Raw genomic sequence first — 27,497 nt, forward strand, 5'->3', positions numbered from 1 at the left:
CGCGGCTTCTCGCCAACAGCCGCGGCACGCAGCTCGTACCCAGCTCGCCGCGTCCCACCGCCCTGCGCCGGCACCGTCCTTACTGCCGCCGGCTTCAGCCCTTCCGGCCTTCACGGGTTACCCTCACGAGCCCATCTGGCAGCAGCGCGCCCCATTCCAGGGCTGGGCAACTCGCAGCACAGTTCCCTATAGCATTCTTCCTCAGGGCCTGCCGGCTGACATTATCAACACTTATAAATACCTTAAGGGTGGGCGCCGAGAGGATGGGGGTCAGTCTTTTTTCTGTGGTGCCCACTGACAGGACAAGGGGTAACGGGCACAAGCTGGAACACAGGAAGTTCCGCTTGAACGTGAGGAGAAATTTCTTTGCTGTCCGGGTGAGGGAGCCCTGGCACAGGCTGCACAGAGAGGGTGTAGGGTCGCCTCTGGAGGTTTCCAAACCTACCTGAATGTGTTCTAGTGTGATCTGACCGAGGAGAACCTGTAGGAGGTTGGACTGGATGACCTATAGAGGTTCCTGCCAAGCTGAGACTCTGTGTGAGTCCTGTTGGGACTGATGTGGTGGGCTCTGTTCAGCTGCTTGTTTCCAACTGTACCGCTTTCCAGCCCTTCACCACCTCATGGTGACAACAAACTTAGACAACAAACTCCTTGGACAAGGGACCAGTCACTGTAGTTGCAGCTGTCCAGAAGCAGTTGGCATCTTTTGTGTATGATAATACACAATAGTGTATAATAGTAATACCCTTTGGCGCTGATGGAAACTGGAGAACATGAAGGACGGAGGAACACACTCAAGTCTGCCATTTCAACATTGTTGGAAGTAGCTGACTGAAAATTGCAGCTGCCTGCCTTTTGTCCGAGATGGGGAGGAGGAATGTCAAGCAGTCAGGGCAGAGCACGTGAACCAACCTTACCCTGGGCTGTTGGATCACCTCATAAGTAGCTGCAGTAGAAGTTGAGCAGTACTGCCCATTTCTCTAGCTACAGATAGAAGTTTCATTTCAATGGAGTGAGAGGAAGTTTCAGAAGATTTTCTACTAATCAGTTTCAGAAAAACAGGTATGACTTTTTTCTTTTTTTTTTTTTTTTTGGGAAGCTGAGTTTTCAAGTTGCTGCCTCTGATTGAGAAGTCGAAAACAATGTCAGAATTAAAGTTCAGGAGAATAAATCGGATACCCTGAGACTTACAGACAAAGAATCAGTGGCCTTTCACAGCTTTTAATCAGTATTTGTGTGTACACAAAGCTCTTTGACATCAATAGAGCTTGTCTGAGTAAGCAAAGTAACAACCAAAACAGGAATTCTGAATGTACCTTAACACAGTTCTTCAGTCAAGAATGAAAATCTGGATAAAACTCTTACACATAATTACAGAATGCTTAGTTCTCCGATTATTTAGATTGAACTTTAAGAGGATTTTAAGGCATACTGCTTTAATATATTGAATTTTAAAAATGTGCATTTTCTTGTTAGTAGTGCTGCAATGGTAAGAATTTAAAAAAAAAAAAAAAGAGAATTCTATTTTTATTTCTTACCAGGATTCTCCTAAGAATTCTTCCATTTAAATTTTTACTTAAAACATAATGCTTTTACCTTATGTTCAAGTGATCAGAATTTGGTTTTGCAGTTACCTGAAGAGTACTTTAGTACTGTAGTATAATCTTTGGCAGTCAAACTGTTTTTAATCCCTCCAGAGTTTTTGCATCATGCAAAGTTCTTCTACATGCTAGTATTTACTGTGTTCACAGAGCAGACTTTCATGGGAAAATATTGTTGTTCTCCTGCAACTGGAGAGTGAGATTGTGGGTTATTTCCTGCATCACTTATGACACAAATCTGTATTTGTTAGAGTGAAAGCTGATTAGATGCTGCTTTGGTGCATCAAGAGGATAATCTGAAGCAAAGTGGGCCACATGTTTGATTTATAGATAAACAGCCTCCTTGGAATGGAAACCGAGGGCATGTTTTTATGTGTATCTTTGTTCTGGAGCACTATCACACTTTGTATCTGTATGGATATTTCAGCCTTAAATCATAATATTTCATGAGTGCATATGTGTTTAAATGCCAGTTTTTAAAACAAAGTTATAAGGGGAAAACCTGATCTATTTTAAAACATTGTGAACACCCTGATATTGTGCTAAGACGGAGAAGTAAATTAGGTCAAGACTTTGAGATGCCACATAAGCATTGCAAAAGGCACTTTCCAGACAAAAGTTTAGTTGCAGAGAACAAAATATTTCAAAAATAATAGAGTGCCACTGTGGCCAGCTGTCACAATCACTATTCAGATCAGCATTCATCAACACCTGACCAGTCTTACTCCTAAGACAAATTCCAAGTAAGCCCTCATTTATTGCAGTCTTGAAGACACATAAACCGCCGTAAAACAGTAAGGCTAGATAATTAACTGGAAGCTTCAGCTCTATAGTAACATGAACACTATGGCATTCAAATTTGTCAGACATGTCAACTTCTCTCCCCTCCCATCTCCACACTAAATAATCAATTTACTGCTGAGTTTGAGGAAAATTAGAAAGGTATTTGAAGTGTATGTGTGGTGTACCGAAGTCGGTGATATGTGAATATATATGCTTGTGGTTATCAAGATGGAATGACCTTGTCACAGGGCTTGCGTGCAGATTTATACCATCTGCCCATTGTGGGGCAGCAGCATCAAGATAATCCCCAGGTCTTTCCAGTAGACATGAGTTCACATTCACAATAAGGCATTAATGATTCTGCATCTGGGGACTTTGAACAGTTGTGCCAGGAGAAAAGGATCCTCTGCTTGTGTTGCTTGATGTGCCTCTAGGAAGCCCTAGAGTGAACAGGAATGGCCTTTGCACTGTTTGCTTATTCATTTCAGATATCTGTCCCGTTGCACTGAGTTCTAGGAAGACAGTTACACATAGCACACATACCTTTTTCTTGAAAGACAGTGTACAAGTATGTATAATGCACCCATCAGCATTGAAATGCATTAGAATCTAGGTAGTTGAGCAAAAGAGCCACAGAAAATCAGATCCAAATATGGTCTACAGTTCCACTATTGAAATGAGTCCAGTTGCTTCCATGTAGATTTGATAAGCTTTCAGCTTTTGTTTGTTTTCCTCTGCTCACTTACTTCTTTGTTGAATCTTTTTCAACTGCAGTCCCCTTTCATCCCTTTTTTTGCAACTTCATGGTGCCTTTTCACTGATAGGTTTGTCTTGGATGATCCCAAGCAGCTAAACTGGGATATGGAGTCAAGTATAAACTTTCCTGAAGTTCACAGAGGTTCAGATCAAGTCTTTGCTTTAAAACAATCTGTTATTTTATATTTCACAACATCCATTGTAAAGGATTCAGTTAATGGCACCACAGCTGGCCAGCAGACGTTATAGGTCACAGAGTTGGAGCCACACTCAAATCTTTAGTCCAAGGGCTGGCTAAACCAGGAAAATCATATGATGGAAAAGCTCTTTTTCAAGAATTTGAAACCAAATTTAAATATGAATTACATTCTTGCCCTGTGAATTAAAGAAGGATCATTGTCCTTTTTCATAAGTGGGTGAAATCTGAAGCAAGGTGATGAATTTAGGCAGTGTTAGATCAAGGAATGGAACTCTTTCCTCAACCTCTTGGCATGTTCTCTAACTCAGTGTGTACTAACATGTTGACATTGCTTTAAGCTTACACTTAAATATGAAATTACTTCTCTAGCAGGAAAGCAAGTCTTTCAATATATTCAGTCAAGAAGCAGTGAAAAGTTCTTGGGACAGACAAAAAATCGAAAAGAAAATCAAAACTGACAGAGACTGAGTGTAACAGAAATTAAAATAATACTTAGCACTTGCAGGAACAAATCTTTCTCTGACTGATACTGTGCAGTTCCAGCCCAAGGTGTCTCTGTGGGATACTGGTCAGAGGAAAACTTGGCCTGGACAGCAATTTCCTACAGAGTGGATGAGGTTCCTACAAGACAGATGAGGTGGGCAGTGAGATTGAAGTGAATGAACAGCTGCTTCTAGGAAGAAAAGATAAAAATAATACACTTAATTAAATAAGTCCTAGAAGCCAGACTCCCTCCTCCATGGAGGAGTCTCTGTCACCTATAGAGAAGACAGAACGGTTAGATGTAATTACAGGGCTTTTAATCTCCTGCTTATGACATTTATAAGTCAAAGGCAACAGCACAACTGTTTTGAAAGGAATAATAAACCAAAAAGAGCAAAAAGCATTGTTCTTGATGAAAGATTCTCTAACAATTGGTCTGTGCTTGATGATAACTGAACCCAGACGTTGTTCACACCCTGTATTCTCTTTCTCCCTGTGAAAAGATTTCAGTGCTTCCTTCCTTTATGTGCTGAATTTCATCAGAATTATTATATTTTATTCTTGATTTTATTCTCTCTCACAGCTTCCTCTTTTTTATTTTAAAGGGCAAGAGGTGGGTCTGAAAGTGTTTCTAAGACCTTAGCATGAGCCTGAAATGTTGAATGACTATATAAAATGCAAGTACGATAAAAGAAACATCTGGTGTTCATTTGTCAGGATTGAAATAAGGCCCTTTAAAACATCATGCATGTGGTTGGGACTTACTTTCTGAAAGCACTAAGTTTCAACCCATACATCAAATCTAGCGGTAAAACTTTTCTCTCTAGTACGATCAATCTCAAGTGTTTTTCCAAACTTAATGTATATCCCTTGCTATTGTGGGTTCAGAAATACACTCCTGAAGACTTGATCATGTACTAAAATTGAAGTACTTGAGCTCAAGGAAAACATTTTTGACTGTCAGTTAATAATTGACTATTTAGTTGTGACCAACTAATAGTCACATCATCTAAGCCGCTATTTTAAGCCTGATTGTGTACTTTTGATATCCATACCTGATGCTACGGATGAAAATGCTGCAACACATGCATATTGGTAGGCTTTTCTATGCCAACGTCACCCAAGTGATGTTCAGTTCTCAGGTGTCAATGAATGTCCGCAGTCACTACCTGTATAAAGCTTTGTGAATTCTCACTAAACAACAGTATAAAGGCATCAGGGATCCCATCCACATTTTTACCCAGAAGGCTAGTTCTCCTACTTGCATCTGGGTCATGTGAAGTTATGATGGGTGGTGGCAAGGACAACTGAGGAATGCTTTTTTTTTTTTTTATTACCCATGCAAACAAATGTTTGAATAGGTTGCTGAACCGGGAAACAGGGAGGAGGGAAGGAGCTTCTTCTCTCTGCTGTGGGACATGTCTGCCTGACCAAGCTGCTCACAATTCCCTAATAATGGAACAAAGGCATAATGGTTCCAGTGTCTGGATATGTTACTTGCTCAGTTGTAAAATGTTATTAATTTTGTGCTTCTTAGGGAGTCTCTTTATAAACTGACAATCTACTTAGCGGCTAAAATTGGCTTTTACGGGTTTTTTTCTGGAGTAGGGAGCCAGAAACTGACCTGGCAACGTGACATCTTTGTGACTTCAAGGGTCTTTTCAATATGGAAAACTTTTACAGGACCAAATGTAGAGGATGCAACTCTGGATTTTGTGAACAATTACTAAGAAACCTCAGGAAGAAAACCCTTTGTTCATTGGCAGTAGATGCAAAGAAGATTTGTAACAATTAGCTCAGATACCGTCAAAAACCAGTGCTCTAGTTCTATTTTGTGTTTGTTCCTATGTATTTTTGTGTCACTATCTATATTTACATAAATAGGCACTTAGGTCTTCAATGCCTAGTATCCATTTGTGTGGATTGTTGGCAGGCGGACTACGTGGATACACTTGGCTCAACCAGCCAATTACTTTGCCACTTATCTTCATGTCACTGCCCCACTTTGTTATTGCAGCCCTCAATGCCACTTCTGTCTTCATCAACACTGTCTCATTCATGCTGTTTGCTTTGATGACTTTGCTGGGCAACCTCTTTCGTGTTCTTGTCTCCTCGTGAGAGAGGCTTATTCTTCTTAGTTTGCTTGTCTGGCTCACAAACCCTTGTGCATCAAATTGATGGCGTTAACCTTACACAGAGGAGCTATGCTGGAGGATAAATGCCAGTGCTCTGTACGCTCTGGCTCCCATGGAAGCCAGTGAGAGAGAACTAAGCGTGGCACATCATGAAACATTACATTCAGCTAACTCTGGGTGAGATGCTTAAATCAAACCATAAAGTTTGTTAAATCATTATGTCAGTTGCAGTTTGTGAAAGCCCCTTATGCATTGATGGTTCCACCTACTATTTCTGCCCAGTAAGAACATGTGTTCATGTCTCATAGATTTTACTAGGTCCTGAGAACAAGTTCAAGTATCTACTGATTCATTTCCATGAATACCTCATATAACATGCTGTACACTTTCCCCTGCTATTTTTGAGTTCCCAACATAAATACCTCATTTGTGTTTGACATTGTACCAGTAACAAGTGTTTCATATAATGGAAAAAAATCCTGACTTCCACTGGGATGATTGTTTGACTGTTTTGGTCCACCTATGTTTAGCAATGTGTTACTAACATGAGAAGAAGCATGGCATGAGGAAATAATAGATTTTGTATGTGAGGTAATTGTCATCTAGGTCTTAAGCTTTATAAGTCAGACATAGAACAACAAAAAAAAAAAAGAGAGAGGAAAAAATCCTCCTGATTTAAGTGAATTTCAGATCCATCACTGGGACTTGAGAATTGTTACCCACAGCACAAAACATTGTGTTGGTATTTGGATGCTGTCATCCCAAAGAAATCTTTAGTTCTATGTGTTTTCTCCAACAAAACTTCCCATCCTCTGAGAACTGTAACATTTGAGTTAATTTATGAGGAAATACTTGGAATCCTGTGCTCTTGATAAGAGATTCTTGAATGTTGGTGGCTTGGAAATGTTGTAAAAAATGCAAGTGTCCTTTACAAATTGGACTCGCAAGTTCCCAAAATCATGGTGAGAAACTCTTGAGGAAAGGTTTTCTTGCAGAGATGGATGTGTTGAAAATTCTGAGAATGCAAATTTTCCTGTAGTATCTTGGCCCTCAAGAGTAGACCTAAAGGTACTAAGGGTGAGAAACCCCTAAATGTGCTCATCTAAAAAGTGTTAGTGAAGTAGCTTTTGCACTGCACAGGAATTGGTACCTTCTGTATTTGTCTGAAAGAGAAAAATTAGTTTCCACAGCTGTACTGAGCTATGTTCACATCTGTGACCCAGTTAGCTACAGCTCTTGATGCTGCCTAATGGAGGGGAGCCCTGCAAAACAGTTGTGTAATGGCACCCAGGCCAGAGCTCTCCTGTGTCAAAACAATTACCTATTGACCCCAAAACTTCTGATCTGGAATGAAGAGAGTGATCTTTTAGGTCCTTGCAATACACCATCAAATTTTGTGCAGTGCAGTCAGTAGCTCTCATTCACTAGTCTTCATATGTTGGTTACTGGCAAAGATTTAGCAGTTTATTGTTTGAAGTGCTGCAGTCACTATAAAAAATGACCGGCATATTTAAAATTTGAGTACCATTGCTGGATATTACTGTGGTACACCGTGTATCACAGTAACAGCATATGTTATTGGTACAAGTCTGTAACTGACAGTTTAACAGTGAAAGAAGTATTGCAGAAATCTTATTACCTAGCACAATGGTAGTAAAAATACATGAGTGAGGCCAGCAGAGCATTCACCAGTCTAGTGCAAACACATGCAAGTCCAGTTCTTGCCCAACACAATTTGGAAAGCAGAGAACTATAGATTTGGCCTAGTAGCTCACTATTGAATCAGAGAAGGGACAGCAGTGGTCCTGCCCAGACTGTCATCATAAATGGGGATTTTTTGAGAATGCTCAGAAAGCAGAAGAATTTTCCTGGCTCTTTTGCGCTACTGAGCTATGTACATACAAGTGTGTTCAGGTCCTGATCCAGCAGAGCATTTAAGCATATAGTAAGTGTTTTAGTACTGAAGTATTTTGAATCATGATGCTTAAGCATTTTGTTGGTTCTGAGCCTTAATAACAGGAAATGAAGGTAATAAAAGCACTGTCCCATCTCCTCAGTGAAGATTAATGCCCAAATCCTGAAGAATCAATTTTAAGGAGATATTTTATGCTGCTGTTTTTCCTTGGTCAGATTCTTCAGTTCCTGAATTGGGGATGCCCCTCGTAGAGTATCCATGCATTTTGAATAAATACGTGTGGGTTTGAGGCCCATCTGTGAGAAGAGTCACTGTGAGAAGAATCAATATAAAAGGTGCTTTATCAGACATCAGAAGAGAGACTGGGAAATTCAGCTTCATAGCCGGGTGGTCTAAACATTGGCACATGATCCTCTGCAGCAGTTTTAGATTTTGAAAAGCAGCTTTTCCAACACGTGTTTAGAATTGAAATAATTTACAATGTGAAGAAAAAACAAATTACAGCTTTCCAGTGTAAGTATCAAGGGCCAGTCGTCTCCTTTTTCTATACACTGCTTCTTGTGCCAGGTTTTGGCTTCTGAGGAACTTGGCAATACCCAGGAGAAGGCCTTTGCTGGGAGAGGAATGCATAAAAGCTGAAGGAGACTTAGTAATGTGAGCTGTAATCTGACATACTTTGGAGCTGTAAGCCCTGGATACCTAGAATCTAGTCATTCTTCTCCTGACCCTGTAAGTGGGAGACTAGTAAACCTGCCTGGCTGTTTACCCTCAGCGCAATGTCAGCTGTGGGCAGTTATGTTGCATGTGTATTCACCTCTCCTTCTGTGCAAATCACAGAGAGAACAACTTATTTTCCAGAGATGGGAAGGTCCTGGGTTTATTACATGTGATAACAGAAATATGTTATCGCAACTACTTGTAAGGTGTGGATTTAAAGCAATGCAGACTCTTAAATCATGAGTTTCAATGGGCAGTTTTACCTTAGAAAGACCGAATAAAAGCAGAAGGGTTTTTGATTGTCTTCAGTGATCAATACTTGAATTTCAGAGCTATATTTCCTTCAGAAGGAAGTGGACAAAATTCAGTTAACAGAGTGAGTTCGTCCATGGGGATTTTACATGTCTAGTTGTTTAAAGAAAATATCAGCTGTCTGACTAAACACATCCCTTTGCATTGATGTCTGCACAAATTCTTATTCTTTTTGATGGTCTGGGTTTGAGGGGTTTTTTTGTGTGGTTTTTTTTCTATGAATTGGGTCACTTTCCAGTCTCCTAGCATTAGACCATTGTAACAAAATACAATGTGACAGTTCCCCACATGTTCTAGTGTTTTTTCAAGAGGAAAGTATGAGGCAGCAAATAAAGGCTCTGCTCTTGAAGGAATTAAATCTCTTGGAAAATTCAATCTCCGGTCCATCCAAGCACTTAATTAACCAACTTTTCATCAAACTGATGAAAACCTAGTTGGACTGTGTTTTGATTAGTAAAACAGATCTAGGAGGCAGTCCATAAGCAAAGAGGAAGATGAGCAGAGAAATCTGAGATACACACTGAGTTTCCTGTCAGGGTGATCTGAGCTTTCTCAGACTGCTACGCCGTGTGAGAAGAAAGGAAACAGCTCCAGGCTTCTTTCTTTACCTACTTCTCTGTGGTAAATTTTAGTTAGTGCAAATCATGTAGACCATTTTGCTGAGGCAAGAGGAGACAGGTTGGGTAGTATGGGCAGATACTGGGCTCCAGGGAACCAAAACTTCAACATGTTTAGTGAGGGAGAGGAGTATTGGAAGGAAAGGTGAAAGGTATGCTCTCTGCTACCCATGATATTGCTGCCACTTGTTCTCCATGACCTAATGCTGCTGCATACATAGTGGCTGAGGATCCTGACTACCTCTCCAGAGTTTCCTTCATCTCCCCCTCCTCTTTTAGCTAGCTGCCCAAAAAAGAAGATGATAAATCCCAGGGTTTGATAGATGGTCCTGCCCTAAGACAATCCCATCAAGCCAACTTTTTTTTTTTTTTATGTCATGCCAAACTCCTTACAAGAACAGGTATAACCTTTCCTTTTTGGAGTGGCTATATTTTGTTGTTACCTCTGATGAAGCTAAAATCTGTGACTCATAGAATTATAGAATCATAGAATTGGGTTTGGAAGGGACCTCTAAAATCTAGTCCAACCCCCATTCTCAAGTAGGTCCACGTAGATCAGGTCACTCAGGAACACATCCCAGCAGGTTTTGAAGACCTCCAGAGGAGGAGACTCCACGACCTCCCTGAGCAGCCTGTGCCAGGGCTCTGTCATCCTTAAAGAAGTTTTTCCTTAAATTTGAGTGGAATATCTTGTCTTCCAGCTTTTGTCCATTATCCCTTGTCCCATCACTGGACACTACAGAAAAAAGTGTTACCTCATTTTCTTGACATACATGCTTTCAATAGTTGTAAGTATTAATAAGATCCCCCTTCAGTATCCTCCAAGCTGAACAGTCCCAGATCCCGCAGCCTTTCCTCACATGAAAGATGCTTCCATTCCCAGATCATCTTGGTGGCCCTGCGCTGGACTCTCCAGAAGTTCTCTGTCCCTCTTGAGCTGAGGAGCCCAGAACTGGACACAGGACTCCAGATGAGGCCTCACCAGGGCAGAGTGGAGGGGGAGCAGAACCTCCCTTGACCTGCTGGCCACACTCTTCTTGATGCATCCCAGGATGCCATTGGCCTTCTTGGCCACGAGGGCACATTACCGGCTCATGGTTAGTTTATTATCAATCAGGACTCTCAGGTCTCTCTGCAGAGCTGCTCTCCAGCAGGTCAGTCCCTGTACTGGTGCATGGGGTTGTTCCTCCCCAGGTACAGGACTCTGCACTTGTCCTTGTTGAACCTCATGAGGTTCCTTTCTGCCCACCTCCCAAGCCGGTCAAGATCCTGCTGAATGGGAGCACAGCCTCTAGTGAATCAGCCAGTCCTTCCAGTTTGGTGGCATCAGCCAACTTGCTGAGGGTACACTTTGTCCCCTCATCCAGGTTGTTGATGAAGATGTTGAACAAGACTGGCCCCTGTGGAACTCCCCTGGCCACAGGCCTCCAACTCGATTCTGTGCCATTAATCATCACCCTCTGGTTCCTGTCATTCAGCCAGCTCTCGATCCACCTCACTGTCCACTCATCCAAGCCACACTGCCTGAGCTTTCTGATGAGGATGTTGTGGGAGACAGTGTCAAAAACCTTCCTGAAGTCAAGGTAGATGACATCCGTTGCTCTCCCCTCATCTAGGCAGCCAGTTATACTCTCATAGAAAACTATCAGATTGGTTAAACAGGATTTCTCCTTGGTGAATCCGTGTTGAGTCCCAGTGATAACCATCTGAAGCATACATCATATAGTGAATTCTGATCAGAGACTATATGAGGGTTAATATGTTCAGAATATTAATATTGTTGCAGTACATTCCAATGCAAACACACAGACAAATTAATGCTGTAGGCATAATACATTTGGTTTAGGTGCATATTTTCTTGCAAAATTGTTATAATTAAAAGCACTGATACCTGAGGCCCAGGAATGTAGAACTGGCATCCCTTTGCATGCTATCTGAGGTTTGTGTGTGACAAAGGATGTAAATAAAGTTTGCACCACAGTGGGCATTGCAGAAAATCAGGCTCTAAACATATAGCCGAAATAGAGAAGGAAGAACAAACTGAGGATTCAGAACAAATCCAAGGACCCTATTCCACTAGGTGACTGGAGATCTTCTGGAGGTCACCATCTCTGTGCAGAGGCAAATGTCTCCTTGATGTTTCCAATTCCCCACTACTTTGAAGGAAATACATTCTGCATGTAGCTATAGTTGTTCAGTTGCATTTGTAGGTAGAACTAACTTGTTAAAATTAGTAGAAATTTAGTAACAGCATGGAATTATTACAACATATTTGTTGAAGTAAATCTCTCCTTCTTACTCATCTTCTGTTATCTCTGAGTAATGTCATTTCCTCTTACAAATTCAATTGGGATCACTGTACTCATAACTCCTAGATCTACCTTTTTCATTAAGGCCTCACAACCAGCTGAAGTTCAGCCTAGCCAAAAAGAGCCCAGTATCATCCTTATACTCTGTCTCCCTTTAGTCCATTTATTTGTCTTTTCTAATCACTGAGGAAAATAGAATTTTTTGGTATGCTTCTCAGGTCTGTTTCTTGGACATCGTATTTGACTTGCCTCTTTTCTGTGTTATTATATGCCTGTCTCTAAAGCTTGTAGAGCCTTTCTCCATAATATCTCTATCATAATGACAGCCATAGGACTAAACTTTCATCTTGGGACTTAATTCTCTGCTGCTAATATTCTTTTCTCTGTCTTGATGATTTGGATTGCTCTATCCAGAATGATTTTGCTATAAACATTCTAACTCATACTCACAAACTCTCTTGTTCTCGTCTGTTTATCATGCTAAGCATAAGCTACTTGTCTTCATTCTCAGAACCATTCACATCTACAAGCTCTGGCCCTTTTGTTGTCTATCAATCAGTGTAATAGTTTCTGCAATAATCATGGTAACTGAAGCTGTGGACTGGAGTCTGTTTCTCTTTTTTGCATGAAACAGTATATTACTCTGGGAGTATATTCTTTGGTTTCAGTGGGCATACTTGAGAGATTCCATTCTGAGTAAGGGTAGAAAAATCTGCTCTGAATTATTATTATATAATTAGTATTCTCCAGATGCAATCATTGGATCAGTTTCAAAACCAGTATCCTTTGAAACAGTAAAGTAACAAGAACAGATGTTAACATGCATTACAAATGAAGTAAATAGATACCTGCACATGAATGCCCTGGCTATTGTAATATCCATCATCTCATGTTTTGTAATAACTGGGGTAAGAAATCTATAATTAAATAAATGTTATACTATAAGAACTATAATACTGCACCATTAGCTAGTTTAGAAAGCTTTCAGAGACAGATATAGAAACATTTAAAATTGCACTGGTGAACCAATAAGATGGTTTATTAATCTTTGATCTCCCTGTGCCCAGGGCTAGCCTCTTTGCAGTTAATAGTAGCCAATCCTGGTAATGATGCAGCTGTTTAAAAATAAGCATTAATGCAGACTTAATTAAATATTGTTAAATAAACTAGAAGTAGCTCTAGTGGCCACGGAGACTCATGCAGTCATTGAGAGATGATTGGATTTGTTTCACTGAACAAAAGAGCTCCTTTCAAGTCCAAGATCTGGACTTTCCTAGACCAGAAGTTGAAACTCATTGCCATGATGAAGACTCTTAGGTTTTTTTATTTGTATAGTGGGTAAAGATCTGTTTCTGTGTGTATTATGCTTTCTCAGAAAATTGGCACTAACTACTTCAGGGTAACTAAACACTTGGAGATTACTAAAGTTTATTTTTTAAATGGTGTAGGGTGAAAATAGTGTTTATATAGATTCTATGATGTAAAAAAAATACATCTTAAACTCTGAAAGTGGCACAAATAAGTAATTATCTGCCTTTCTTTATCTTTTCCCTTTGAGTATATTCCTCCATTTTCAATTGTGTTAAGAGTTCATTCACTTAAGAGTACTTTTGGCTATGAATGGGACAGGCATTTAATGAAAATTATAGAAAATAGCTCAATTTTTGTAATGTTACAGATAAAACACTACCTTTTTATAAAAACTTGCTTAACAATGAAATTAGTCTCATAGATAACATGTTATTATTCCAGCTGTAGGATTGTGCTCTTCTGTGTATTGTATACAAAAGTGTATGTATGTGAAAGACATTAATTTGGGGTTTTGGCAGGTGAAGTTCTCTGGTATCAGTATAGTGACATCCATTCTGGTAGGAGTTAGTTGTCACAGAACTGATTCAGTGATTGAGAAATAGCAGTCTCCTAAATCAGCGGACCATGTTAGCATCTGCAATGGAAGTCTGAATTTCTGCCCCGTTGCCCCCCCGCCCCGTGCTTTATACCACAGGAGTTCCTCTGGAAGCATGCAAGTGCAGTAGTCTCTTCTTTGTTTTCTGACCCAAGGCTTATTCTGTTGATGTGATTTCCTGTGAGGATGGTGATATAACAAGGATTTAAAAACTTTTATTTCCTTTTTATTTTTCCTTTTTAAATTGTAGTTCTGGCTTCTCATTGAAAAGTGTGAGTTAGCTTTCATGCTGTTGATGTAAATGTGCACCCTGGTGAGATACCACAATGCATTTAGAACTGAAGTAGGTGCTGCACAGGGTCCTTCTGCTGGTCTCTGCCTTTACTATCACCTCTCTTATTTTTTTTTTTTTTCTACTGTTTATTTAGCAAAGATCTAAAAGGGGATGTGGAACAACTAAAAGCCATGAGCCTGCTACTGCATGCTCATGGATAACCATAGTGGCTATGAGTAGTTCTGGTTAAGATTCACTAGGCATCCCTCCCATCTCCAAACTGAAAATAAACTTATAAGACAGAGCTGGCTCCAAGGAGAATTTGAAGAAAAATCCACAATATACTGGGCCGTACATGTCACAGAATAAAGAAGTTGAAAATAATATCAGAAGAATCTTTTTTCTCCAATTCTTTACATTTACAGAAATTTGCAGGAAAATCACAGACAGGTATGTTTTGTTTTCTTACTTTGTGGCATGTTTAAATGGTATCAGTTTTACATAAAAATAACATTCAGATAGATAGCATTGAAACATTAGATTCCTACAGTACCGTTCTTTAAGTTGCAGGCTAAGGAAAATGATTTTTCTTTATATTCTTCTCATAAAATTCCAAATAGTTTTGGTTTTTTTTTGTTTTTCATCCCACAAGTGAAAATTAGCCTGGAGAAGATGCCAAGAACATATCCATTCTGATGTGTTGTCTTGCACACCCGATGGCTTTGTAAAACCATCTTTCTACACAAGCACACAGTGTTATCCTGATATTCTCACCTAGTACATTACATGGTGCCTAGAGATCACAATCCAGCAGAGCTACTCCAAACCAAGTAGTGATATCATGAATAAATGACCTCTTCTTTTCTATTGCTATGAGTGCCCAAGGCCTGGAAATGAAAGGCTTTCATGTATTCTGGAACTAGAGTGTTGATGTGCTGCTGTTGAGCTGTGACAAGCATCAGTAAACAGTCTTCTAGATAGAAAAGTCAGGGCTTTCATGAACTTAATTAGTGATATATAAATTCTAGCTGGCTTTACATGCTATTTACATCCCATTTTTGATACATATTTAGAATTGGGAGACCATAGTGCAGATCTTTTTTTTCCAACTTACTAGTGGGTTTACAGGGAAAATCTAAGGTCGGTGCCAAAAAAAACTGAAACAAAGTTGCAGGTCCTGCAAGGTACCGAGACCTTTTAATTCTTGTTGCAGGAAGCATACCACTGGTACTGCTTCAATTACAGTCCCACATAGGTAGTCAGCTGCCTATTTGTCTTTCTAATGTGTCACTTATTCTTTCTGCTCCTGTCTCGCTTTTCATTGCCACTATGAGTCTGTTTCATATTTAGCATGGTGGCCCACCTACTCTTCTTGTCAAATATAATTAATGTCACTGCATCCACAGGAAGGAAGGACATTTGAGAGCTTGATGAACAAACCTCAGCAGGATCATACAGTATGACTGGTCAAATACCTCATCTGGTTTTTGCCTAGCTTTTTCCAAGGTTGGGAACTCCATCTGAAATATGTGCCAGCTGAACAGGCTCTGTGGGTCATCTCAGATGTGTGAGATAATGGCTTAAGCCAGTAATATATTACATATATTTATGGGGTTTCTTCCTACTCAAAGTGACTATATATAGTCAGTGTCATATCGCTCACTGCATGTGAGCAGACTACAACCAAGCCTTTGGAACTGTCAAATAAAACAGAATTTGAAACCTTTAGCCAGGAGCAAACTATGTTGTCACAATCATCAGACTAAAAAAACATGTGAAGTGCATTAGAGTATGTTGTGGAAGTATATTCTGTCTAATCACAGCTACAGACAGTGTCTTTCTGAAGCAAGAAATAAACCATCAGAATGAAGGTCTGATCTAACAGCAGAAGGTCAGGAAGCATTTATAAGCTGTTTAACTTAAAAGGATAGTGAACCTTGGGTTTTTGAGTTTATAATTTTTCTCACGTGTTAATGTAAATATTTCATTATTAACTCCATGATGGGTAGTCCATTTCCCAAAGACAAATATTGTTTCTGAAACTAGGATTTCTCAAAATCATAAGCAGCAAAGTATTGCTCTTTTGCAGAGAGGTTTGCTGATGTCACTTGAGAAGTCTAGCAAACTGCTCACAAGTGTAACAAAGGACAAAGATAATTGTAGTTGGTGTCACAGTCTGTCCTTCTGCACCTTGCAAGGGGAGCTCCTGCGAGTCTTGGGCCAGCCGGGATTGGGGCAACATGCTGAAACACACTAAACTCACTCAGGATTACTGAAGGGGGAGCATTGCCATGAGCAAGTGCTGCTCTGCTGTATGCAAGCCCTTCATTTATTGTCAAAGTTACGTGATACCTGTTTCTGCTTTTACATCCTGCTGACCTTCAGCCTTTGCCTGTTTTCCACTATCACGCTGCTGCTTCTCCCACTTGCAACCGGGCATTCTATAACATTATCTCGTTCACCAGCAATCAGTCTCATACTCTGAAAGTTGGTTTACTTTTTTTGCCAATTACCAGTTCTTTATTCCCACAAGCACCATTGTCTTGTGACTGAAACAAAGTGCTGAATCTTATCTAGTTCTCTGTTCGTTCATTGGATCAGTGTTCCTATCCCTCAGTTTCTTGATTTGCAGGTGCAGCTTCCATATCTGGCATCTGTAAGCAGAAGTATTTGGTATCCCATAAGCTGATTGCCTAGGTGTTATGCCACCTGTGCCACACCTATGCCACACTTACACACCACAGTCTATTGAAATCCACATTCCTTAATAGACAGCAAGTTTGGATTCCTGGAGCACAACAAGCTCCTGAAAACAGTTTAGTTGCCTCGACATTTACCAATCTTTCCCTCTTGCTTTAGATTATGGACAGCCCTCCCAGTAATCTTGCTTCTGATAGTGGAACATCTCTTTGTTTGGGAAAGTAGCCTTCGTTCTAAGTTCTAAGTCTATGTCTAAGTTCTAAGTTTGTTAGTCTATGTATTTTTTCTCATTACTGCTATGGTAGTAAAGCACAGAATTTCAGAAGCAAATTTAAACATTAGCGAGTCCATTCAAAGTCGGCAGAACCTCCGTGTTCCAGAAAGGAAAATGCATTCAGCTTAGTGAGTTTTTATACTAGCTCATTAAGCAAAATAAAAGTTAATCAATGTACTACAATGTTTTCATATCCAGCTGTGACAATCTGAAGTTTTATCTCTGACATATGGACTCCATTTCTCTTTAGAAATTCTGCTTAGTCTTATAGCTTTCATTTAAGCAGAGATTCAGCAACCTGGGTCTCAGATATGTACGTTGATTTGTCCATGCCAAGAAAGTATCATTCACAATTATTTATGAATAAAAAAATCTAGACAGAATTACATCTATAGCATCTGGCATAATGGGGACTTTAATCTTGGGAGAGCCTTTTTAACGCAATATTAAAAAACAGTGCATAGTTGAAAAAGATTAATGTTGTCTGTGTTCGTGGGCTTTTTTATGATTTAGGTCTGGCTGTTTACATGGAACTATTGAATTTTTCTTTTGGGTGTAGGCTTAGTATTGCTTTTAAAATGTGCACGTAGTGACATTTCTGCTTTTATAAACTATCTGCCCAGACACAAACACTCTAAATGATAGAACAAATAGTGCCATTCTTTTTTCTCCTCCTTTTCTTTTTTCTCTCTTATAAAGGGAGAATCCCTATGGTTTGGAAAGCCATAGCCAGCTGACATTCTGCTGGCAGAAATTGAGTTCAGATGAGGAGAGTACTCTTTATTCAGTGTCCCACAATAAATGATGTTTAAAAGGAAATGTTTAGCTTTTTGCTGTGAAATCTGTGGTTTGGGATAGCTGTTTAGATTTCTGAAATGGAAAGATGTTGATGCTCTTTGTGAACTAAACCAATATTACCTTAAAACAGAAATGTAAACATCCCTGCAGCTTCACTGTGGCCCACTTTTCTGTCATCTTGGTTCTGAAAAGTAGAAAGATTGCATCAGCACAAACAAGTTGAACCTTTACAGTTCCTTTTCAATGGTGTACCTATGTAAAACGTTCTATTGTTTGTATATCAGCTTTTATGAAAATACCCTCCTGAAATTCAGTTGTAGTATTTCACCTGGCCTTACTTTCAGAGCTGATACCTTGAAATTGCCTGACATAATATCCTGTTCTTCTCCCATGTTTTTCCTGTTAACATTATTGATAGAAGATACTCATAGAAAACTGTTCAAGGCTGAATGCTTTTGGGGTACAGATGGAAGAGCTGCATGTTGGTGCCGTGGCATGAAGCATGGTCTGCACTAGGTGGTGCTAATGGGAGAAAATTCAGTAGATTTACTGCCCTTATCTTTAAAGAGGAGTTCAAAGACATTTTGAGATGCAGAGAATACATTTCTTAGATTTTAATACGTTCTTTTCAGAAAAGTGCTCTTGAGAAAGAAGAGATAAATTCTGTAGAGATTTACTTATTCATACTAATGGGTTGCATGAATGTAAAAATATGGCTGCTGCTCCTAAGGTACTGAAGCCCCCAGTAATGTGCTCCTGTATCTCATCCAGAATTTCTGCTTTTCCAGGATGTATTATATTAAGATCTCTCAACCTCTACAGCTATTCAGAACATGAGACTTTTTATGTCTAAAGCATAAAGCATAATGTCTAATGTTTTATGTCTAAAGCATAAGACTTTTCAAAAACAGGTATTTTGCTCATAAGTGCCTCTGAAAATCACATGTATCCTAAACTATAAATTTAGAGACCTAAATATAAAATTTTCTTTTGAGAATTTTGTTCATACTTTCTAAATGTTATTGCTTTCAGCTATTAATCTAAGCATAAAGTGAGGCACATAAGTAAAAATATTGCGATTTTAAGACCTTCTCCTTGTGCTGGCATCAATGGATGTTCAAATTATTAATTCTGAAGACCAAGGATCTTTTATTTAGAGACCTCATCATATAGTTTTCTACAAATTTCAGCATCCAAGTTTGAAAATTGTGGCCATAATCACTTAGGTCCCTGGAGATGAACCTTCTAATCTTAATTGATGAGGAAGTGGCTTGAGTTATCTTGATGCTTTCCAGATAATGTTTAGACAAAGAATGTCTGCATTATTCCTTTTCAGTCTGAGATCTGCAGATCTAGTACTAGAGAGGAAGCCTGGAAAACAATGACCTCCTTGTCAGAGACTCTGGTTTCAGTTGGGAACCATCACTTGGCCTGTTTAGTTAATAAGACCCAGAAACCTTCTGAACTAGAAAGAGCAAAGGATGTTAGTTTAGAAGGTCAGAGGGTTAACAATGGAAGGAGCTGTTGTACTCAAGGTAATTTTCAGAGCAAAGTTTAGCAGGACAAATCAAAGACAGGAGAAGAATTGGTAGGAGTTAGAATACCTACTATTTACATATTTCTGGACATCATCTTCTGATAGTATAAATTGTCATATCTTCACTAGAACTAGTAAAATGATAATTGTTTATATTGTTACAGACTAACTCCAAACTCTTAGACTTACTGTTGCTTTGAAATGGGCTAATGAAAAGCCTTTCCAAAACATTTTGAATTTTAAATTGAATTAACAGATGAGATCCCTATTTCCTAGTTCTAATTTATGTGGAATGCTAACACTCTGTTTTGTTAGGAAAGGGAAAATGAATTTTCTTCATTTTATCTGCCAGATGTAGTGGAAAGCTTTTGAATTTAGCATATACACAAAGGTCAGGGCACCAAAGTAAAACCTAGGATTGTGCAAATGGCATGGCCTTTATAGCTTCAGGGCATGGCCCTGTTGGGAGTTTAGCCCAGACCTAAATGAGAATATATTCTTTGAATTCACTCATTCTTCTTCTGGACATTTGGAACAGATAACATGGTCCTCAGTCCCTGGAGACAAAGATCCTTTAAGAGTCTCCAATGACCATGCATCAGCTTGGTCCATCTGCCCTAGTAAGTAAATCTTAATAGACCTGTGCTGTCTTCAGAGAAGAGCTGACACAGTTTGATTACTTTTATATTGACAGCTAGAGCTTTATTAATGCTTTTTGTTCAAGCAAATGAGAATTGCAGAGTTCCTGAAAACCTCCATGAAAATCACTGATTTCTAATGTCATGATAACCCCTTCATGAGAAAGAAACAAGTTTCCTATATTAGTAATTATGAAGAGTGTTTCCAGTTTAACCACCAAACTTAATCAGTGTCACAACCTGAAATATCAAACCAAGGCTGTGTAACACACAGAGCACTGCTCTCATTTTTCAGATACTTGTTGTAATGACATAGGGAAACTTTCCGACATAGCTCAAAGGAAAGGTTGGGTCTTAAAAGCTGCTTTATCAATATCTCTGTCTCTTGCCTATCTGCACATCTGGAGACATCTATTAAATGCATCATGTGAGGTATTTATTTTAAAGCCTCTGATAGGGGAACAGTAACTTCATCCCTGACTGTTGGACATACCTGTGAAAGCATATTTGGCTTGGAGATGGCTCGAGTTTACTTCCTAGAGATAGATCAGTGTGTCCCATTCTCAGGAGCCCAGGAAGCTCCTTCCTCAGATCATCTCCTCTCCTAGCCTAGCCCTTGCCTTAGGTTGCCTAGCGACTTTTCTGCTTAAAGAGCTGTTCATTATCTTGTCTGAAACAAAGGCATTGGGCTGAATGGAGGCATCTCCAAAGTGAGTTGAATCAGTCTGGATAAACTATTTCATTTAGCTTCCTTCAGTAAAGGATAAGCTGGGGAAAGAGAAAAGGAGATGAGAATCTTATTTACTGTTTTGTTAAAAATCCATTGAGATTTTCCAGGGTGTTCATTCAGAGATCCACTTTTGGATTCAAAGATTCACAAAAAATCCATTAAAATCTGCATAAGGCTCTTCACAGAGAATGACTCTCACCTCCAGGCCACTCTCAGCTGGCATGGATTCTGAAAACCAATAAATTCTTTTTTACTTTTTTTTTTTCCCCGAAGTACATTACCTAATAAAATATACAGCCCTTTTTAATCATGTGAATAGATTTTTCCCTGGTCCTACAAGACTATATTTTAAACCTGGCAGATTGTTAATGTTGCTTCAAAACTGTTACTTTCTGCTGTTCCTATATCTGAACCAAGGGAGCCTGGGGACTGGTAACTCCCTTTCCTCTGCCAAGCCACATGCAGAATCGGACTTTTGGGAGTCAGGAATTGTTCAAGGCAGCTGGCAATAACCGGCCAGTTTGGACGGAAGGTAATGTCACTTATGTTCCTAACACTCTCTGTCAGTGCTCATATTCTGTGCATGTGTGTTAAAAGGTCCAGCTACTAAAACTCTATATTGGATGTCGGTAATTCAGTATGACCCTTCTGCACAACTATTCAGCACTTTTTAAGTGGTTTTCCAAAGCAGTGATCTAAACTAATTTATACTACAGACAGAATATTAGTCTGAGACTGAGCAACTTTGATTTTCCTCTCCACTGATATTTGTGGGTTTTTTCTGGTACTGGCCCAGGAAAGCACACCCATGAGCACCTCTGAAACACAGTTCATAGTTATTATGTTACTAGTATTGCTGCTACACTTTGCTGGATCATGATCAAATTGCTCAGCAGTCTGCAGAAGTAATGCTCAAGTGAAATGACAATCAAACTCCTTTTTTGTCAGAGTAAAAGCAGCAAGTTTTACTTTGGTTAAGAAAACAATTCTCAATTTTATTGTATTTTTGTAGCAGTTCAGAAAAGAAGCTAGAAAGAGCAGGTGGTCAGCTTACAGCCTGACTGTGGAAAAGAACATGGATCAGCTAGTTCCCCTTGACAGGAAATATTATAGGGAAGGAATTAAGATGATAATATTTATTTCTCTTAATGGAGATAAAACTAACAAGTACTTTACTGTCCACTATTAACAATGCAAGACTTCATTTACATTCCTGTTAGTTAGGTCTCAACAACTTGGGACTGGAAATCCCTCTAGCGTTTTAGCTTGGGAATACTGTACCCACTTTCTTTCAGCTTAATGAGAGTGCAGGAGAAGATACAAAGGCAACACTGCAGAAATGCTGTTTATTCTGCATACATTTGTATTAAATTTCACCTATTGTCATGCTAGAGGCCTATTGTAAATTCATTTGGCAGATAAATTTATGAGGGCAATTTGCCTTCAGTTGTATAATTTATTTGTGTCAAAAATAATTTATTATATTCTCCCTTAAACCAATCTTTTTTTTTCTAGGCTACCACCTTAGTAAATAAAATTTATTGTTTACGCTGAGCTTTGTGTGACTTCACAGTGGTCAGTCAGTAACCTCAAGGGGATAGTTTTGGTCACATTACTGGTCACTTATTTGGATGGATGATGGAGTGCTCTGGTCCCATCTGTAGATATATTACTTTCTTTTGTCTTAGGGGCACTGTTGGGAAGATTAATTAGGCCCATCTGCAGGGAAAGATCAACCTTAGGGGATTCAGGTAAATAAAATAAATGCCAAAGGGAAAAAGTGCTGAGGGGGATGTTTTGAAAATCAAACTGTTTTCCATAACGTTAATGAGGAAATTATATACAGAAGGAGGTTGAAAGTAAAAGTGCTTTTTAGTCTGGGTTATATCAACATGACCTGATAAACATCTCCTATTGTTGGTGTGCTAGGATAAGAATCTATGAAGAGGGTTAAAATCCATGGGCAATATTCTCAGCTGATATAAATCAGTATAGCTTTCTGATCTCAGTGGCACTACTTTCACTTTATAAAAGTAGAGATTTGAGTCATATCTGCCATAGTAAAATTATTTCTGTCCTCCATTTGAGTGGTCCAAGACATGCAGTAAAGTGATCCAAATTCACATTCTGTCCCCACTTTTTAAAGATTATAACAGTGCTATGTTCTTTATGTCTCTGTTTTCCTTTCCTTTAAACTTCTTTTCCTATGTTCTTCCTTATCTTTTTCTTCCCTTTCCTCCATAAAGTTCAGCATGCAAATGAATCTAGTAGCATTGAGGTAACTGATATGATCACGGCTTGTGAAATAGAAACTCAGCTCTTAACAGAGTTTTATTTCCTTACTAATCTATGCATGGTAAATTGATGTAACTAGTACGTGAGCCATGTGAATTTGTTGCCATTTAAGTTACATCTCTGTTGCCTTAGCAGTCTAAGTGGGGATTTGTATTCCACAGTGCAATGGGATTAAAATCCACAATATTTTTGTAAAATATAAAATAGAAAAGCAAAAAGACCATCTTTTCTCAGCAAATTTTATCTGTCTTAAGGGACTGGAATACAAAAGCTGTTCTGCTTTTAAACTTTTGTTGGAGTGAAGTTAGGCTCATTATGAATTTGTAGTTCAACTCCTGCCGACTTTCAAAGTAATTAGTAAAGCCAGAGAAACACATAGAAAAGGAAAACATAAATGATTTCAGAGGAAAGGGAAGAAGCATACCAAAAGGATACAAAAGAAAAAGTAACTCAGAGGGAAAACAATAATGACTGCTGGCAATCAATTCAACGACTGGATACACGTGAAGCAATACTGGTGAGAGGGAGGATGTTGGCTCTGGAAATGCATATGCCTATCTCCAGGTTGTGCTAGAAACAATGGCCCCTCAATCTCAGAGAAGGACAATTCCTTCTGTGGTTAAACTTCAAGGTCTAATTCTAAACAGTTGGTGAGTCCACAGTATACAGTGCTTGAAGGAAACTGCCTCTATGTATAAATAAGGTGGGAATATGTACAAATAACCAGATATAGCCAGGTAGACACCCTAAAGTGTACCTGGGGTTTTGTTTTAGAAACCATACTGTAGAGGTGGATCAGTAACTCACAGTCTTTAGATAAGATTATTGTGTAAATAAAAGTGTAATTTTATAGCTATGTATTTAGGATATTTCAATATACAACCATTGCAGAATAGAGCCTTTCTTGCACAAAGGCAATTGTTCTTTCTAGCTTGCACACTTTCTAGATGGAGAGGCTCTCTTCTAGTCTTCATGAAATAGGTTAATGGCCACAGTCCAACACCTAGAAAACAACTCCTACATCTTAGAAACATTCTCACAGCTAACATCTACTGGAATATCCTTGTTCATACCAGTGGTGCAGCAAATTGTAGTTGAGGAACTTAAACAATCTTTTAAACAATAAATTGTCTCCCCTTAAAATCATCTGAGATGATTTATTTTCTCAAGTAGAGATCATAGAATCATAGAATGGTAGGGATTGGAAGGGACCTTTAGAGATCATCTAGTCCAACCGCCCTACTCAAGCAGGTCCACCTAGATCAGGTCATATAGGAAACCTCCAGAGAAGGAGACTCCACGACCTCCCTGGGCAGCCTGTGCCAGGGCTCCCTCATCCTCACAGTGAAATAGTTTTTTCTTACATTTAAATGGATTTTTTTTGTGTTTGAGCTTCTTTCCATTACCCCTTGTCCTGTCACTGGATATAACAGAAAAAAGAGATGCCCCAACCTCCTGACACCCACCCTTTAGATATTTATAAATGTTAATAAGATCTCCCCTCAGTCTCCTCTTCTCCAAACTAAACAGCCCCAGTTCCTGCAGCCTTTCCTCATAAGGAAGATGTTCCAGTCCCCTGATCATCTTGGTGGCCCTGCATTGGACTCTCTCCAGAAGTTCTCTGTCCCTCTTGAGCTGGGGAGCCCAAAACTGAACATAGGACTCCAGATGAGGCCTCACCAGGGCAGAGTAGAGGGGCCTCCTGCGACCTGCTGGCCACACTCTTCTTGATGCATCCCAGGATGCCATTGGCCTTCTTGGCCACGAGGGCACATTGCTGGTTCATGGTTAGCTTATTATCAACCAGGACTCCCAGGTCTCTCTGCTCCCTAGCAGGTCAAACCCCATCCTGTACTCGTGCATGGGGTTGTTCCTTCCCAGATGCAGGACTCTGCAGTTGTCGAGAATGGCACCACAGCCTTCTTGGGAATCAGCCAGTCCTCCCAGTCATTAGCCAACTTGCTGATGGTACACTCTGTCCCCTCATCCAGGGCATTGATGAAGATGTTGAACAAGACTGGCCCCAGAACTGATCACTGTGGAACTCCACTGGCCACAGGCCTCCATCTTGACTCTGTGCCATTGATCACCACTCTCTGGGCTCTGTCATTCAGCCAGCTCTTGATCCATCTCACTGTCCACTCATCTAAGCCACACTGCCTGACCTTTTCGATAAGGATGTTATGGGAGACAGTGTCAAAAGCCTTGTTGAAGTCAAGGTAGATGACATCTGCTGCTCTCCCCTCATCTAGCCAGCTGGTTATACCCTCATAGAAGGCTATCAGGTTCATCAAACAGAATTTCCCCTTGGTGAATCCATGTTGACTCCCCCTGCTGACCATCTTTTCCTTCACGTGTTTAGTGATGACATTCAGGATGAGTTGTTCTATCACCTTTCCAGGGATGGAGGTGAGGCTGACTGGCCTGTAGTTTCCCAGGTCATCCTTCCTACCCTTTTTGAAGACTGGCATGACATTGGCCTTTCTCCAGTCCTCAGGCATCTTGCGTATCCACCATGGTTGTTAAAAAATGATGGAGAGCGACTTAGTGACCACATCAAGTGAGCTCCCTCAGCACTCTAGGATGCAAGAGTGCAAGAGATAGATGAATCCTATCTAGTTTATGCTAACCCATACTGTCACAGGTATCTCAGGACTTTGTCCTGCAAAAAGTGAACCATATCACTTTAACTGGCCTCCATGTAGATGCACTCTGCAGGAAACAAGTCTGGACTGTGGTAGTATGTTTTCAGTTGTGCACTTGGGAAGTTGGAAGTAAGGGGCTGAGCATGTTTTTTTCCTTCACTGTTTCGGAGCAGAACACAGACTTGGTATGGGTTTGCTAGGCCTGCAGGTTTTTATTTGTAAGACTTGAAACTATCTGCAACAAGGTAATGTTTTGTGGGTTTGTGGTTTTTTTCCCACATTTTGTTGGTTTTTGGTTTTTTTGCTTTTGTTTTTGAGGATTCTTTAGGTGATTGGGAATCTTGAAACAGATGGGGATAAATTCTTTTGTCATTTACTAAAACCAGAATTGTTTCATGTTGTGTTATGTTGTTGTTGGGTTTGGGTTTTTTTAGAGAAATCCTGTTATTGAAAACATATTTCTCACTGAAATTTTAATTTCCTGGAAAAACCCACATTTTCCATCCAAATATTTCAGTTAAAGAACTATTTTATGTCTCCAGAGTGTCCTCCTGATAAGAGAGGACAAAAAAAACTCACTAGAAAAAGAGTGACTCTCAACAGATAAGTATTTGGTTCTGCTCTATGGTTCTTACATAAAATTCTTCTTGGGGTAAGAAATGAGAGCAAATTTCAGCATACAGGAACTGGAGAATCCTGCCTAACATATGGCTAAAGTAACTCCCAGAGCTATACATTTTCCAGGAGTGAACATGTTTTACACATACCTCAAGTAACCAACTTGTTCATTTTACAGAGTGAGTCTAACAAGTGAAGAATGGTTGTGAACGTACCATGAAGCTAGCTCAGCAAGGGTTTTCCTATAATTAAAATACATCTGGCTCTGTTATGAGTGGGAACTCACAGAACTCTGAATGTCTTGAGTATTTCCTGATGCACAACAGCAGCAGAAAAATGCCATATTCGTTAACCCACCAAATTCTGTTAATCTTAATCGTGTACAAATCAGCTGCAATAAGGAACGTTATCACCTTTGACCTGAAACTGAGGGATTTCAACACAAAGACAACAGAAATGATCACAGAAAGTCTGAAAAGCACAGAGTAGCACTCAAACCTTTAGTGCAGAGATATTCATTTAAATAAAAGTCAAATAGCTCGATGTGCTCTTCCATAAAAGCTGGTGATGCCATAGGCACTGTTCTTTCTCAGTCTCCACCCCAGCTGTGGGACAGGTGACAATCAGGCTCTTCTTTTCCTGGGAAACCCCAGGAGGTAGCTAGCAGGCTGCAAGGCATGCGGGCAGTGAGTGATGGATGGAGGGATGGCTGGAGGGACGGATGGATGGACGGGCGGTGGCAGGGAGGGGGGCGGCTGCCGGGCGGTGTGCTGCCGGCCCCGGGGGAAAGGGTGGGCGGCGGGTGGGTGTGACCCGCTCTCGCAGCCGCCGCCGCCGCCGCGGTCCGCCTCGCTCAGAAGGTGCCTGAGCAGGAGAGAGAGCAGCAGCAGCGCCGCGTCCCCGCCGCCGTCCGCAGCGCCCGCCCCACCATGCCTAACTTCGCCGGCACTTGGAAGATGAGGAGCAGCGAGAATTTCGACGAGCTCCTCAAGGCGCTGGGTGAGGCGCGGGAGAGCCCGGCGCCGGGCAGCGGGCAACCCTGGGCTGTGTCCCGCGGGAGGGGAATGCGGGAGACTGCAGCCAGAGCCGCGCTGGCGAGCCCGGTGCGTCCAGGGCCAGGCACCCGGGAGAGCTCCGTGCGGCGGCCGCGGGCAGCAGAGCCTCCCGCCGGCGCGGGGGAAGGCTGGGAGCCCTGCCCGGGGAGCGGCCGTGGCGGGAAGGGCGCGGGCAGAGCCTCACCTGCGAGCGCCCGTGG

General features: G+C 40.4%; 1 protein-coding gene across 2 annotated transcripts in view; it reads left to right on the forward strand.

The window, feature by feature from the left end:
- The first annotated feature begins 863 nt into the window (after positions 1-863).
- CRABP1 (cellular retinoic acid binding protein 1) overlaps positions 864-27,497 on the forward strand; it is a 39,843-nt gene continuing 13,209 nt past the window's right edge. The window contains exon 1 of one of the 2 annotated variants that reach the window (XM_062000075.1): positions 864-1,062. Coding sequence is in view for 1 of the 2 variants with exons in the window: in XM_062000074.1 (XP_061856058.1) it covers positions 27,172-27,241 (70 nt within the window). In the remaining variant the exon portion in view is untranslated. Of the gene's footprint in view, positions 1,063-27,171; positions 27,242-27,497 lie in introns of those variants that run through there. The other variant, XM_062000074.1, reaches the window with a different exon arrangement.

This window comes from Colius striatus, chromosome 7 (genome assembly GCF_028858725.1).
Source record: "Colius striatus isolate bColStr4 chromosome 7, bColStr4.1.hap1, whole genome shotgun sequence".
In the NCBI taxonomy this organism is placed as follows: Eukaryota; Metazoa; Chordata; class Aves; order Coliiformes; family Coliidae; genus Colius; species Colius striatus.